The sequence below is a fragment of the Schistocerca serialis genome, chromosome 2, assembly GCF_023864345.2.
Source record: "Schistocerca serialis cubense isolate TAMUIC-IGC-003099 chromosome 2, iqSchSeri2.2, whole genome shotgun sequence".
Lineage (NCBI taxonomy): Eukaryota > Metazoa > Arthropoda > Insecta > Orthoptera > Acrididae > Schistocerca > Schistocerca serialis.
The window spans coordinates 654730852-654747311 of record NC_064639.1 but is presented as its reverse complement, the minus strand read 5'-3'; the positions used below and the strand labels follow the sequence as shown (position 1 = coordinate 654747311).

At 38.3% G+C, this 16460-nt stretch overlaps 1 protein-coding gene across 1 annotated transcript in view; it reads right to left on the bottom strand.

The window, feature by feature from the left end:
• Window positions 1-16460, bottom strand: part of LOC126457736 (uncharacterized) — a 347274-nt gene that overhangs the window by 137124 nt on the left and 193690 nt on the right. Inside the window, exon 6 of the mRNA XM_050094281.1 lies at window positions 6025-6231. Coding sequence (XP_049950238.1) covers window positions 6025-6231 — 207 coding nt within the window. The remainder of the gene's footprint in view (window positions 1-6024; window positions 6232-16460) is intronic.

Below are 16460 nucleotides of genomic sequence, written 5' to 3'. Positions count from 1 at the left end.
TGGATCTGGGTGGAAGTGAGTACTAGAAGCTCACTGGGATCACTATCCCGTGCGAAGTTGCAGTTGCAGGTTGTCAGTCATCTGAGTTCTTATGCTTACTGTGTCACTCTGTCCTGGCAATCTTCTTAATTTTCCATTCCTCATTAACTTTGCCCTTTCCTGCCTTCCCCTTCCAGAATCAAGCCTCAAAATTGTGCAAATAGGAAGGTTGGAAGCCATCAGACAGTTACTAAATTTCACCACGTTAAACTCTTTGCAAGTTTAATTTTCCACAGAGATATATTTGACCTTGTCGTGATACTTAAAATTTCCAGGCAATTTCTAAGCCTTCTGGCACCTGGTGGTTACTGATTTTGATATTCTTGAAAAAAATTTTTAAGAGACAATTTTAAAGTAAATTCTAAGCCTCTGGCACTCTGTGATTATTGATGTTGATCTTATTGGAATTTTTCTTTTAAAAAAATGGGATTAATTTCAAAACAAATTTTTAAGCCCTTCTGGTGCTCTGCGATTATTGGTTGTTGTTAACTGGCTTTTTGCTTCATTCCATTGTAAAGGAAAATTTTAAATGCTTTCATGAAATAAATGTAGACATTGTCAACCACAAGTGATGTTGAACCAGGTTCTAGGTCCTTCCATGATATCCTGCTGCCACCAATGCAGAACACATTTCACTAATATTGATGTCACCAGATACTACCACTCTGCAATTTTTATTTTTGACCCACAATGCTGTCAGTTCCTCAAGTTCTCCTATGAACAAGTCTCATTTTGATTGGGATGATAATGTACAGATGCAGCTATAATTTTTACTTTTGAAAACACTGCACTGCAGCTAAAAAAAAATTCTATACAAAGTTCACTTGTATATGTAAGTCCATAATTTAGAGTAAGTATTTTAGTGATATAGACAGTTATATAGAGCAGTTTATTTCACCCAGTAAAGCTAATAGTTAGTGGAAGGATCAGTAAATATGCTGGATGAGTCTCCTTGGTATAAAGAATATTGCAGTCTTCCAAACCTTTTGTTGCCACTTTCTAATAAGCTATCATTGTTCACATATTCCAACTCTTGCTGATTAATGCACACAGGCATTTTGTAATTTTTGTCATCTGCCATGATGTGTAGACAGTTTTCCAGCAAGGAGAGCATATAACATTAGTTCAGAGGAATTGCAGCTAATCATAATTTCTTATCATTTTTGGGGTAAAGCGGTGCCTGCCAAAAGCTACAGCACTTATATTAAAAGGTTCATAGCAAAAAGAATTATCTAAAGCACAAATAAAATTGAAAAAATGCTTTACAACAAAAATAAATTAATATGTTTTTCTTCTTATTTAAACTAATCCGAAGACGAATAAAGCAAAAATTGTTGTCATCTCAATAATAACAACTAAAGTTAGATAAAAGAGAAAGAAAGAGAGAGAGAGAGAGAGAGAGAGGGAACAGATAGAGACGAAGAGAGAGAGAACAGATAGAGATGGAGAGAGTGAGAGAGATAGAGACAGGGAGAGAGAGAGAGAGAGAGAGAGAGAGAGAGAGAGAGAGAGAGAGAGAGAGAATAGACTACTTCTGTTTGTGTGGGACTTAATTCTTCATTTTCTCCAATAATTAATTTGCTTATAAACTTCATGAAAAACTGAATATAATAAAGAATTTGTTAGCTTTTCACTTCACATTATTTCATGAAAACAGAGAGAAATAAAGATATGCATGCATATTTCTCTGTGAGCGCAGTGTGAATGAACTACTTTTCCTTTGCTTCTGTCAACATCCATAACACTGTGTTTTCTTGCAGTTAAGTGACAATTAGTTCTATGTAAGCTGAAAGTTGACGTTACCCACTTCTCTGTTTACTACATAAATCACATTACGCTGCATACCATTAGCAATGACACTTGTAATATCTGTAAAAAGAAAAATTCTGAATCATTTGTCCTACTTAGTAACAGATCATTGGGGTATATTATGAACACCAATAGACACAGAATAGAAACTCGTGGCTCACCAGTCTTGCAGCATTCTAGTGAGTTTCAAATCAGGTTGTATGTTTGGGCATTGAACACAACATCCTGATTCCTGTTTGGTAGATATGAAAGAAAGAATCAGTTAGCACGTCTCTAATCCAAATGCTCCAAACTAAATGAAATTATAGTTGATTCAACTGCTTTAACTGAATTAAGAAACTACCTACTACTCTCAAATTGTCATTTGGTGCTATGAGTACATTACACGCCAAACAATAAATTGTATATACTGTTGTCTCTGCCTTCCTGAATCCAAACAGCAACCCTGACAATGAATTTTGTGTGTGGAGATTAGTTTCTATTCTCATACTACTATCCTCTCAAAAACCTTCAAAAACACAGTTTGTAAGATATGAAGCATATCCTCCTTAATATTAACATAGCACAGGAGAGCATACTTATTTCTACAAACAATGTAGAAAGTAACTGGCTGTGTCATGTCAACAATGCACTTATATAAGCTTGCCAACCAGCGCTGCATGCTGGCAGCAGTTCTGTTCTGACTTTGGTCCTGCCTGCTGTTCAGGCTTTTTTTCCTGACCATTGTCTTAGCCTGACAAGTGCTTGGTTTAATCCTTGAATTTCTCTCTGTAGTGTACATTCATAAGAAAATTGCTTTGCTCTTAAATAGTTCTTTAGACACACATGAACATGAAATTGTTGACAGAAACTCATAGTAAAAATCTGTGCTTCTGTTCTTAATCAACCAAGGAGTCCCAATATCTAAGTAATAAATACCACAAATCTTCTTGCTGTGGCGGCCTCTGAAACTGGTCTACATATTCTGAAGCAAAAGGGAGTGTTACAATGTCGCAATATGAGCTTTGACTCTGACACCAAGCAATCTTAGGAGATGGTCGACCCATAGAACCAATGAGTGATAAGTGTGTCAGCATCTGCACAGCTGTGCTTCATACAGAAATTAGGACAAAGTTGATCAAGGAGGAACTAGGGAAAGTGATTAGGACACTGATTCTTTCCAATTGTCAATATGTCTGTGAATACAGTGATAGCCAGTGTAATGGTATGGTGGAGTTAAGAATCAGTGAAGATGGAATGGTTAACATGTCGCAAAAGAATTGGGAAGTACAAGCAACTGAAAACATCCTAATAAATTCTAATTTTTCTGGACAAGAGTGAGATTCTGGAATTGGAAGTGATAGTGTAATTAGTGAGTAACCAATGATGCAATCCTTGACTTCACTACTCATTGCAAACTAATAGTAGATAACGATGGTAATGAATGCCTAATGAAAATTCTGCAGACTATTAAAGACAGGCATCACAAATTAAGAGATTTTTTTTCAGCAAGTGAAAAAAGTCAGGGGTTCACTAATGGAAGTTCTTAAAAATAATAATTAAGAACTTTGAGAAAAAATTAGTGGAAAACAAGGACAAGTTTCAAGAGCTAAAAAAGAAACTTGTAGAATACAATATCTGGTGCAAAGAAAGACCAACAAATTTGTACAAGCATAATACGAAACAAGACAGTAAAATTAGAGAAACAAAAGGTGTCTGCCAGACAAATAAAGAATCATTAATTAAAATGATCAGCAGAGTTCAGAGTCACTGTTACACCAAAATCTATCATGTAAGACTTCAGTGAATGCAAATTCACTGATCAGCCAAGACGTTTTGACCACCTACCTGACAGCCAGTATGTTCACCTTTGGAATGGATATCAATGGCATCATGGCAGGGAAGCAATGAGGCTTTGGGAGGTTTCTGGAGGGAATTAGCACCATACCTGCACACACAAGTCACCTAATTCCCACAAATTCAACGAACGGGGGTGATGAGCTCTGAAGCCGCGTTCAATCACATCCCAGATGTTTTGATCACGTTCAAATCTAGTGAGTTGGGGACCAGCACATCACCTGGAAATGCAACTGTGTTCCTCAAAACACTCTATAACACTCTTGGCCTTGTGACATGGTGCATTATCTTGTTGAAAAATGTCACTGACGTCGGGAAACGTAATTGTCATGAAGGGGTGTACATGGTCTGAAACTAGTGTACAGTACTGCTTGGCCCCATAGATGCCCACGAGTGTTCCCGAGAGCATAATGGAACCACCACCAGCTTGTCTCTGACCCACAGTACAGAAGTCAAGGAGCTGTTCCATTGGAAGACAACGAATTGCGCTCTCAAACCAGCACGATGAAAAAGGTATCGGCATTCACCAAACCATACAATGCCTTCCCACTGTACCAACATCCAGTGCCAGTGGTCACATGCCCATTTCAGTCATAGTTGCTGACACTGTGGTGATAACATTGGCACATGCATGAGTGGTTGGCTGCGGAGGTCCATCGTCAGGAGTGTTCGGTGTAGTGTGTGTTCAGACAAACTTGTACTCTGCCCAGGATTAAAGTCTGATGTTAGTTCCACCACAGTTTTCTGCCTGCCCTGTTACACCTGTCTGCTCAGCCTATGACGTCTGACATGCGTAATGAGGGTGGCTTGCCCAACCTCACAATGTCTGGACATGGTTTCACCTTGATTTCACAATGTATTGAAGGCACTCACCACAGCACTCATCAAACACCTGACAAGTCGTGCAGCTTCAAAATGCTCTTGCCAAGCCTCCAGGCCATCATAGTCTACCCTCAGTCAAACTCAGATTGTACACCGTGCATGCGTCTGCCTAGCAGTCATTCCTCACCAGGTGATGCTGCTATTGACTGGACAGGTTTATATTGATGTAGATTGGTGGTCATAACGTTCTGGAAGATAAGTGTATATGTACAGTTTCCAAAACTGGTAATAATTCATATGCCAGAGGTAGCCTAAATGGTTTTTCTAGGTTATATTTCCATCCAAGATCACAATTCTCTATCCTGTTCATTATTTTTTGTAAGTTCTCAGTAGTAACTGATGAAAATATAATTGCAACAGTGTTAAGAACTGCCACACTGAGTGATACCAGATGACAGTGAGTTCTCTCAAGGTTCAGGAGGTAACAGTCTGTCAGTAGTAACTGATGATACTGATCATAAGTAGTATATGGCTGTCAACCTATCACAGCTATGCAGAAGGAAAGAACAATGAACATGACAGTCTATTACCTATATATCTCATTGGAAGTTCCAGGCCTTTTATAGGATGTTTCCTCTCACCATACTCGGATTGCTAAGTTCTCTGAACAACTTACTAGAGCCTCAGTGGATGAATGTGTTTATTGATATCTGTTAAAGAGGTGATCAATGACACCAAAATGAGGGTGCTGTGAATCTTTGGAAGGCATAGTAATAAACAAGACTCACAGATATTAAATATTCTATTCACCATCAATTATTTTTTGTAACAGCATAATACATTTCTCACTTCAAACTTTGAGTTGTTATCTTCTACCACACCAATATCTGTTCCATCAGTTAAGCTAGATCCAATTCCTTATACTACACATTCAGTCACCACCTCCTCTCAGCAGGCAAGAGAACTGAATCTGCACATTTCGATAAAGCTTGGACAGAGGTGTTTGTCAACAATGAGCCACTTTGGACATAGAGGCTCCGTACTTCTTTAGTAATGGTTGTAAACGATGAACCACCTATGACGGAAAGTTATAATTACTTTTCAGAATACCAGAACTTGTTTTCATCACTTCATAGCCCATGCCCAAATTAGGCTGCATGTGTCATAAATTACTCGCTGCTTTAAATAAATCCACATTTACAGGCAACTCATTCTTATCTCAAATGATTTTATTTTTACACTGACTAGGAGATCAAAATTGGGAAGCATAATGACAATGGTATGCCCGTAGCTAATTTCACTTCTGGTACAGCCACAGGATCAAACGTAAGATAAAATTTGGTTTAAGAATATGCAAAAGTCTTATGAAGATTATCCATGCAGAAGATACTAGAAAGAAAAGTCTATTGGAGGAGAGAGTAAAATGAAAGTGAGTATCAAACTAGCAAAAATAAAACAGAAAAGATTCAGATATACATCAATTTTTAAAAATAACAGGAGGAACAATCAGACTCTTACCTGTGGGAATGTGCATTATCATTTTCAGTCTTATTTGGCTGTGCAGCAGATTTAGAATTTTCTGCTGGCTTGTTATCTAATGTTGCTGGCCTTTTCCCTCTTGAAATTCCAGGTTGGTTATTAATTATTGTTTTCTCCTCCTTCTTTGCTTTAGTTTTGTTTGTCTGTGATGAAATTTGTTTTCTTTCACTGATGGCACTTTTAACACTGTAAGGAAAGGGAAATTGATTAACATACATTTCAGTCTGTTATTTCTCTGACCTACAAAGACATAAATGTGTGTAATAGAGAAATTTTTGGAATCTATTATACTGATTGCTGCACCACATGTGCCGAAAAATCAGTCACATATTTAATGAGAAAAGAAAGAATAAATAAATGTAAATTATTTAAATAAGATGATATCTGACTTTAAAAGTACATCTATGTAATTATTTAAAAAATCATTAGTTTACATATACTACATAATAACAATTGTATGTAATTGCCTACAAGTGTATAAAATTCTAAAGACAGAATCATAAACAGTGGATGATATATTCAGTATGTCTTGTGCTTCATTAGTGAACATTCAGCGCTGGGTACACTATTACACATACTGTAAGAGGTAAAGTGGTATGTTTCAGTAAAAGCATTTTGTATTCAAGATGAAACATGCGTAAATTTTCAAGGCAACATCTGAGCAAAATCTACTGGGTTATGGATTGGGTCACTGCTTATTAAGTTCATACATTGCCAATTAAAATTATTTCAGAGATTTTCCATATTATTGAGGATGTATGGAATGGAATCTAATTGTTGACAAGCTTCGTATCCTCCATAGCCTGCGTAGTTCTGCGATGGAACTGCGGGAAGACAATTAAATTGATATTGATGTGGCAAGTTTTCACCACGGAGGGCTTGCGGTGCAGCAGAATTGAATGCACTCAAGTAGCGCATGCGCAGCGCCAAGTGAATCCACCACACATGTGCCGGTGGGGCCTTAAATACCAGAGCTCAGGAAGTTTTCGCCAGTATCACTGAAGATGGCCAGAAGACTCTGTGCTGAAATATTGTGGCAGGAAGTTACGAACATCTGGCAGTTCTCCCGAAATTTTATGGAACTGTATTGAAAATACTTTTACAGACTCTGAGGGCATATTCCTCACACCAAAGTAAAGAAAAAAGGAGAAATATCTATATAAACATGTACACGAAATTTCTTTGTTAATGAAGAAATTTTTTTGTTAATAAGTGATAAATGAAAGGCCACAGAACTTACTTACCCTTCCTTATCTAACCATCATATTGGTAGTTGTCATTACATGCATCTCAAACAAGAAGACAGAAATGTGCTGGAGCGTCATCTATACAAAGTTTGGCTAAAAAATAACAGAATTCAAGATATAATGTTCTTTATTTTTACTTCATTGCAACTTTTACATTATCTCCTTTAGAATACTCCCCTCCACAATGCTCTGCCTGCTTCATGCAAATTTTCCACTGTTCAAAGAAAAGTTTTTTTCTGTAAGCATGTTCATGATCTTCATCACTTTTTCTTTCACCGCTTCATCTGTCTCACATTTCTTCTGTCAGTGGAGATTTCACTTTAGGGAACAGGAAAAAGTCACACAGAGCAAGATCTGGTGAGTAGGGTGTACGTTCCAACACAGAAATCTTGTGCTTAGCCAAAAATGAGTTGGCAATCAATGCAGCATGGGACATGGCATTGTTCTGATACAGAATCCATGACTTGTTTTTCACAACTCTGGACACTTTCTTCTTATCCATTCACAGAACATAGATAGGACTTCAAGATAATATTCCTAATTCAATTTGACCTTCAGGCATCCACTTCAAATACACAGTCACCATGGATGTAATAGAAGACAATCATTGCTTTGAATTTTGACTATCATATTCAAGCCTTCTTCAGTTTCAGTGAATTGGGGCTCTCCCAGCGCATTAATTGGTGCTTAGTTTCTGGATCATAACTGAGAAAACACATCATGCTATTACTTGTTTTCGGAGTGTCAACACAAATGTTCATTCTCTTTTTGTTCTTGAAAATGTTCATGTAAAATCTGCTGAACAGTTTCTTTGTTGTTTCTTACAATATCAGCAATGCACGAATACTAAACTCATGGTATTTCCAGATTAACTCTTCAATTTCTTTCAACATTTTCACCTGTAGTTACTGTTGAGGGTCAACCTGCATGTGGTTCATCCACCATCTCTTATCATCACTCTTTGGACCACTTAAAACACTCAAAAACTGGAGTGTGTCAAAGACATTCGTCATTGTATACTTGTTTAAATGATTAATGGGCCTCTTTGGAGATTTCCCAAGTTCCAACAAAAATTTTCACATTAATCTGTTACTCTTTCAAAACATTAAGCATTTTTTTTGATGTGCTGTGGGTACATAATCTAACAAAAACAAAGGCCACAACCAGGCTGAGAGGTCATCAGGTGAAAAGGTTACAGGAATGGAGAGGTGAGATGTCATATGACTCGGCAATGTAGCATTTGACCTTGAGACCCACACTTTTTGTCTGTTAAATAACCCGTCACATTAATTTTTTAGCAAACCTCATATTAATAAACAGCTAACTTGGAACACGTTCCCAGTTGCAGATTGACTATCCAACAGGGTCCAGGGAAACAAAAGTTGGCTTTTCAATATTACATATAGTTACTCACTGAATTTAAAATGCAGCCATAATCTACTCATCAAGTAAAGTATTACAGTTGGAAACAGTGTATACATCTTGAGGCAGCATAACACAAAGTGTGCAAGTTACATTGACTATTTTCATCCAATAGTTGAGAATAAGAGCACTTAGCAGCTTCCAGCAAACTTTACACATCATTCCAAACCCTTAGGCCACTTCTTCCCACTGAAACCCCCTCCCTCACCAATGATGAAAGGAGAAATGTTTATCATTTAATACATTTTTGCTGAATGAAATTTTCACTGGAGTATGCGCTCAAATGAAACTTCCAGGCAGACTAAAACTGTGGACTGGACTGAGACATGGTCTGGCACACAGTTTTAACCTGCCAGGAAGTTTTACTGTTTTGCTTTTAATGCAGTAAAACTGTAGCATCAGGCATAATGTTTGAACATATTACTTCTTTACTACTACCTCTATTCACAATACATTTTGCAGACATTATTTATGGAAACCAATGTCTATACCTGAAAAACTATATCATTTTATAACATATAGTTAGAAAGCTATTACATCTTTATTCATAGAAGTTCGATTCTTTCAAGAATCAGGGGTAGGAGTTTATTGGTCATGAATAAACCACAAGTTTCCATTTATTTGCAGGGACACAATCTGAAATGAATTTAAAGCAAAGTTTTGAATAAAGTCCTATAAGATGTACCAGAAGAACATATGGACCTAACAGAGAATCATAAACAATTCCTAGTTATGTGTTAATCTTAAATGGCTGCTGGCGTCTATCTTGAATTGTACAAGGTGTGGTGTGGAAACTTTCTTATTTTTAAAAATCATAAAACACAATGAAACCAATTTAACTCTCTTTTCTTTATGTATAGTTACATGTAAAGTTTTATTTTATTAGGTTTTGAAAATAAAGGGGGCCTCTTTCCGCTCAATGGATTCTGAGAGTCAAAATTGGAAGTTTCAGTTCACTTCATCCATCATGTCTCTGTCTGTGTCTCTGTTAGCAATAGCAGCACGGATGTAGTTCTGCAGCTCACTCAGGGTCCATGGATGACTGATATACACCATGGATTTAAGAAAGCCCATGTGAAAAAGTCGCATAGGACTAAATCTGGCGAGCATGCTGGCCACTGAAGATCATCCCTCAAAGAAATGAGATTGTTGGGGAAGTGTTTGGGTGGTGGTTGTTGTTGTTGTTGTTGTTGTGGTCTTCAGTGCTGAGACTGGTTTGATGCAGCTCTCCATGCTACTCTATCCTGTGCAAGCTTCATCATCTCCCAGTACTTATTGCAACCTACATCCTTCTGAATCTGCTTAATGTATTCATCTCTTGGTCTCCCTCTACGATTTTTACCCTCCACGCTGCCCTCCAATGCTAAATTTGTGATCCTTTGATGCCTCAAAACATGTCCTACCAACCGATCCCTTCTTCTAGTCAAGTTGTGCCACAAGCTTCTCTTCTCCCCAATCCTATTCAATACCTCCTCATTAGTTATGTGATCTACCCACCTTATCTTCAGTATTCTTCTGTAGCACCACATTTCGAAAGCTTCTATTCTCTTCTTGTCCAAACTAGTTATCGTCCATGTTTCACTTCCATACATGGCTACAAAAAAATGGTTCAAATGGCTCTGAGCACTATGGGACTTAACATCGATGATCATCAGTCCCCTAGAACTTAGAACTACTTAAACCTAACTAACCTAAGGACAGCACACAACACCCAGCCATCACGAGGCAGAGAAAATCCCTGACCCCGCCGGGACTCGAACCCGGGAACTCGGGCGTGGGAAGCGAGAACGCTACCGCACGACCACGAGATGCGGGCCTACATGGCTACACTCCATACAAATACTTTCAGAAACGACTTCCTGACACTTAAATCTATACTCGATGTTAACAAATTTCTCTTCTTCAGAAACGATTTCCTTGCCATTGCCAGTCTACATTTTATATCCTCTCTACTTCGACCATCATCAGATATTTTACTCCCTAAATAGCAAAACTCCTTTACTACTTTAAGTGTCTCATTTCCTAATCTAATTCCCACAGCATCATCCGATTTAATTTTACTACATTCCATTATCCTCGTTTTGCTTTTGTTGATGTTCATCTTATATCCTTCTTTCAAGACACTGTCCATTCCGTTCAACTGCTCTTCCAAGTCCTTTGCTGTCTTTGACAGAATTACAATGTCATCGGCGAACCTCAAAGTTTTTACTTCTTCTCCATGAATTTTAATACCTACTCCGAATTTTTCTTTTGTTTCCTTTATTGCTTGCTCAATATACAGATTGAATAACATCGGGGAGAGACTACAACCCTGTCTCACTCCCTTCCCAACCACTGCTTCCCTTTCATGTCCCTCGATTCTTATAACTGCCATCTGGTTTCTGTACAAATTGTAAATAGCCTTTCGCTCCCTGTATTTTACCCCTGCCACCTTCAGAATTTGAAAGAGAGTATTCCAGTTAACATTGTCAAAAGCTTTCTCTAAGTCTACAAATGCTAGAAACGTAGGTTTGCCTTTTCTTAATCTTTCTTCTAAGATAAGTCGTAAGGTTAGTATTGCCTCACGTGTTCCAACATTTCTACAGAATCCAAACTGATCTTCCCCGAGGTCCGCTTCTACCAGTTTTTCCATTCGTCTGTAAAGAATTCGCGTTAGTATTTTGCAGCTGTGACTTATTAAACTGATAGTTCGGTAATTTTCACATCTGTCAACACTTGCTTTCTTTGGGATTGGAATTATTACATTCTTCTTGAAGTCTGAGGGTATTTCGCCTGCCTCATACATCTTGCTCACCAGATGGTAGAATTTTGTCAGGACTGGCTCTCCCAAGGCCATCAGTAGTTCTAATGGAATGTTGTCTATTCCCGGGGCCTTGTTTCAACTCAGGTCTTTCACTGCTCTGTCAAACTCTTCACACAGTATCTTATCTCCCATTTCATCTTCATCTACATCCTCTTCCATTTCCATAATATTGTCCTCAAGTACATCGCCCTTGTATAGACCCTCTATATACTCCTTCCACCTTTCTGCCTTCCCTTCTTTGCTTAGAACTGGGTTTCCATCTGAGCTCTTGATATTCATACAAGTGGTTCTCTTCTCTCCAAAGGTCTCTTTAATTTTCCTGTAGGCAGTATCTATCTTACCCCTAGTGAGACAAGCCTCTACATCCTTACATTTGTCCTCTAGCCATCCCTGCTTAGCCATTTTGCACTTCCTGTCGATCTCATTTTTGAGACGCTTGTATTCCTTTTTGCCTGCTTCATTTACTGCATTTTTATATTTTCTCCTTTCATCAATTAAATTCAATATTTCTTCTGTTACCCAAGGATTTCTATTAGCCCTCGTCTTTTTACCTACTTGATCCTCTGCTGCCTTCACTACTTCATCCCTCAGAGCTACCCATTCTCCTTCTACTGTATTTCCTTCCCCCATTCCTGTCAGTTGTTCCCTTATGCTCTCCCTAAAACTCTGTACAACCTCTGGTTCTTTCAGTTTATCCAGGTCCCATCTCCTAAAATTCCCACCTTTTTGCAGTTTCTTCAGTTTCAATCTGCAGTTCATAACCAATAGATTGTGGTCAGAATCCACATCTGCCCCTGGAAATGTCTTACAATTTAAAACCTGGTTCCTAAATCTCTGTCTTACCATTATATAATCTATCTGATACCTTTTAGTATCTCCAGGATTCTTCCAGGTATACAACCTTCTTTTATGATTCGTGAACCAAGTGTTAGCTATGATTAAGTTATGCTCTGTGCAAAATTCTACAAGGCGGCTTCCTCTTTCATTTCTTCCCCCCAATCCATATTCACCTACTATGTTTCCTTCTCTCCCTTTTCCTACTGACGAATTCCAGTCACCCATGACTATTAAATTTTCGTCTCCCTTCACTACCTGAATAATTTCTTTTATCTCATCATACATTTCATCTATTTCTTCATCATCTGCAGAGCTAGTTGGCATATAAACTTGTACTACTGTAGTAGGCATGGGCTTTGTGTCTATCTTGGCCACAATAATGCATTCACTATGCTGTTTGTAGTAGCTAACCTGCACTCCTATTTTTTTTATTCATTATTAAACCTACTCCTGTATTACCCCTATTTGATTTTGTATTTATAACCCTGTAATCACCTGACCAAAAGTCTTGTTCCTCCTGCCACCGAACTTCACTAATTCCCACTATATCTAACTTTAACCTATCCATTTCCCTTTTTAAATTTTCTAACCTACCTGCCCGATTAAGGGATCTGACATTCCATGCTCTGATCCGTACAACGCCAGTTTTCTTTCTCCTGATAACGACGTCCTCTTGAGTAGTCCCCGCCCGAAGATCCGAATGGGGGACCAGTTTACCTCCGGAATATTTCACCCAAGAGGACGCCATCATCATTTAATCATACAGTAAAGCTGCATGTCCTCGGGAAAAATTACAGCTGTAGTTTCCCCTTGCTTTCAGCCGTGTGTTTGGGTATAAGAGTCATTAAAATTCATGAAGAGTGAGCTGTACTGCCATCTTGTTGGAACCACACATCCCCCATATACATTTCTTCAAATTTGGGAAGAAAAAATTCCTCAGTCATTTAGACATAACATTCAGAAGTGACCATAACTGCCTACTCATTCTCTTTAAAAACCCACAGGTCAATAATGCCAGTTCTGGATAATGCACACCAAACAGTCACACATTCTGTATGCAGGGGTTGCTCATGAGGTTCTCAACAGTACATACCACTCCAATACTGCATGTTTGGTTATTCACACACACAGATTAATGAAAATGTGCCTCATTGCTGGTGAACATAAGGGTGTAATAAAGCAGGTTTTCTATCAAGGCTTCATATGCATTGTTTTGCGAAACAAAATCATGTGGATTAACTGTGTGAACCACTGATAGTTTGTATGGATGAAATTTCAGGACTTCATGAAGAATTCGTCTCACCGTGTGATCAGAAATTGCAAGAGCAGATGCATGTTGTGTGCAGATCATTCAAGGAATTCAAAATTGCCAGCCTTACTTTCTTGACTTTTTCCAGTTTCATGGCTCCTGGTTTCTTTTTCTGCACTCTACCAGTATCCATAAATGTGTCTATCCACAAAACAATTAATTTTTGATCAGGTGTGATATTAAACTGTTCCTTGAATGCACACTAGGTTGTGATGACCAAATTGGCCATTGGGAAAGTAACTCGTCATTGTGAACACACACTTATCTCTCATTTGCTGCATGATCGCTATTAAACTAACCTTAAAAATAGTTAGCTCCTGTCCTTTTAAATGTTCTCAACCCCACACAATGGTGGGTAATGGCCACTGTATGGTGCGTGTTTCAAGTAAGGAAGTTCCAGAGCCACATCCTGTATAATAATCATCTTAATCTGGTCACAAAAGCTGGTTGTGTAAATCTGATATGTTATCTCTTCCAAACAATGCCTCATCTCTAAGCAAGACTGAAGATTCCAAAAATAGACTGACATGCTATAACACAGCAAGCTGGTCCAAGTCCAGAAACACCCAAAATTACTATTGCCTTTTGTGTCATTATACCGGGTGATCAAAAAGTCAGTATAAATTTGAAAACTTAATAAAACACGGAATAATGTAGATAGAAAGGTAAAAATTGACACACATGCTTGGAATGATGTGGGATTTTATTAAAAAAAAAAAAAAAAAAAGGTTCACAAAATGTCCAACAGATGGTGCTGGACAGGAAAACGTAAGTGACTGTGCATGACAATTGTGTATAAAAGGAGCTATAATGAGAGAGAGAATCAGATGTGCCAGCAGTCACAGCATGTTGATGTTACCTGAAAAGGTGCTTTTAGTGAAGTTGTAGTATCGGAATGGGGAATGTGCTAGTTCAGAGTTACGATCCTATTGTCACAGGAAGGGGATTCGAATGGGTAAAGGTCGACTGACAAATGCACCTGTGGCGAGAATTATTTCAAAGTTCAAAGCCACAGGTTGTTTAGATGATAGACCCTGTAGTGGCCGACCGAGAACAAGGCGTAATGCTGCTGAGACAGTTCAGGAAGAAATGGAGACTGTAGTGAGTGCACGGGGAAGTCAGCGCTCATGCAGTCGCAAATCGCACCGGCATTCCATACACTACTGTTTGGTTGGCACTTAGGCATACCCTCCAATGCTATCCGTACAAAATCCATCAGCATCATGAACTGTTACCTGGAAATTTAGTGAAGCGGAGGCCATTTGCGGTATGGGCGTTTCAAAAGATGGCGGAAGATGATGATTGGATGAGTAAAGTGTTGTGGACCGACGAAGCTCATTTCATGCTCCGAGGGTCTGTCAATGCCCACAACTGCAGAATTTGGGCTACTAAAAATCCTAGAACTGTTGTGGAAACTCCACTGCACGAGGAGAAAGTCACGGTATGGGTTGGATTTACCACTCTACCATTATTGGGCCTTTTTTCTTCGAGGAAATGCATGATTCTGGTTTTGTAACTGCTACCATGATGGATGAGAGGTACGCCAATATGTTACAGAATTGCATCATCCCCAGCCTGGCTGATAAACACCTGCTGGAACGTACGATGTTTATGCAGGATGGTGCTCCACCCCATATTGCTAGATGCGAGAAAGATCTCTTGCGAGCGTCGTTTGGTGATGATCATGTGCTCAGCTGCCACTTTCGTCACGCTTGGCCTCCCAGGTCCCCAGACCTCAGTCCGTGCGATTATTGGCTTTGAGGTTACCTGAAGTTGCAAGTGTATCGTGATCGACCGACGTCTCTAGGGATGCTGAAAGACAACATCCGACGCCAATGCCTCACCATAACTCCGGACATGCTTTATAGTGCTGTTCACAACATTATTCCTCGACTACAGCTATTGTTGAGGAATGATGTTGGACATATATAGCATTTCCTGTAAAGAACATCATCTTTGCTTTGTCTTACTTTGTTATGATAATTATTGCTATTCTGATCAGATGAAGCGCCATCTGTCAGACATTTTTTGAACTTTTGTATTTTTTTGGTTCTAATAAAACCTCATGTCATTCCAAACATGTGTGTCAATTTGTACCTCTCTATCTACATTATTCCGTGATTTATTCAGTTTTCAAATTTGTACTGACTTTTTGATCACCCGGTACCTGTTTAATTCCCAAGTTTAGCACTATACTTCTGTTGCCCTACATTTTATGGAGTGAATGACAGCCTTAATTAATTGATTAAGCCATTAATTAATAATTTGCAAAATTTATCATTTCAAATATGGCAACCGTACTTGTAAATTACCACTGTACACACATTTGTTAACTAATGGCTTATTATATACACCAAATTATTGTCTGAACACAAAGCTCAACTAATCTAATAAATTTCAACTAATCTAGTAAATTTCAAGCAAGCAGTTTTATAGGTAAATATATAGTTTCCAAACCCCCAATATATCTTTACACAATTTTATAAAAACCTCTTCCATCACATAAACCTACAATTCACCACTAGCATTAGTATGAGCAACATCTATGCATTACAAAGCCTTTCGGTAGCAATTATATGAGCAATATCTTAGTAACATGTCTTGAGTTTTACTAAATTCTCCAAGTCAATCTGTGAGTAACTTATGTTTCAGGTTGTGTCTTCATATTTTTGTACTGACGACATGGACACCTGTTTATTTTTATAAGTGATGAGAAAGTTTCTTTGTTTAATGACAGTATAATCAAAAGCCAATTCTGATATTCAGCTATGAGACTTTATATGTGAAAGTATATTGT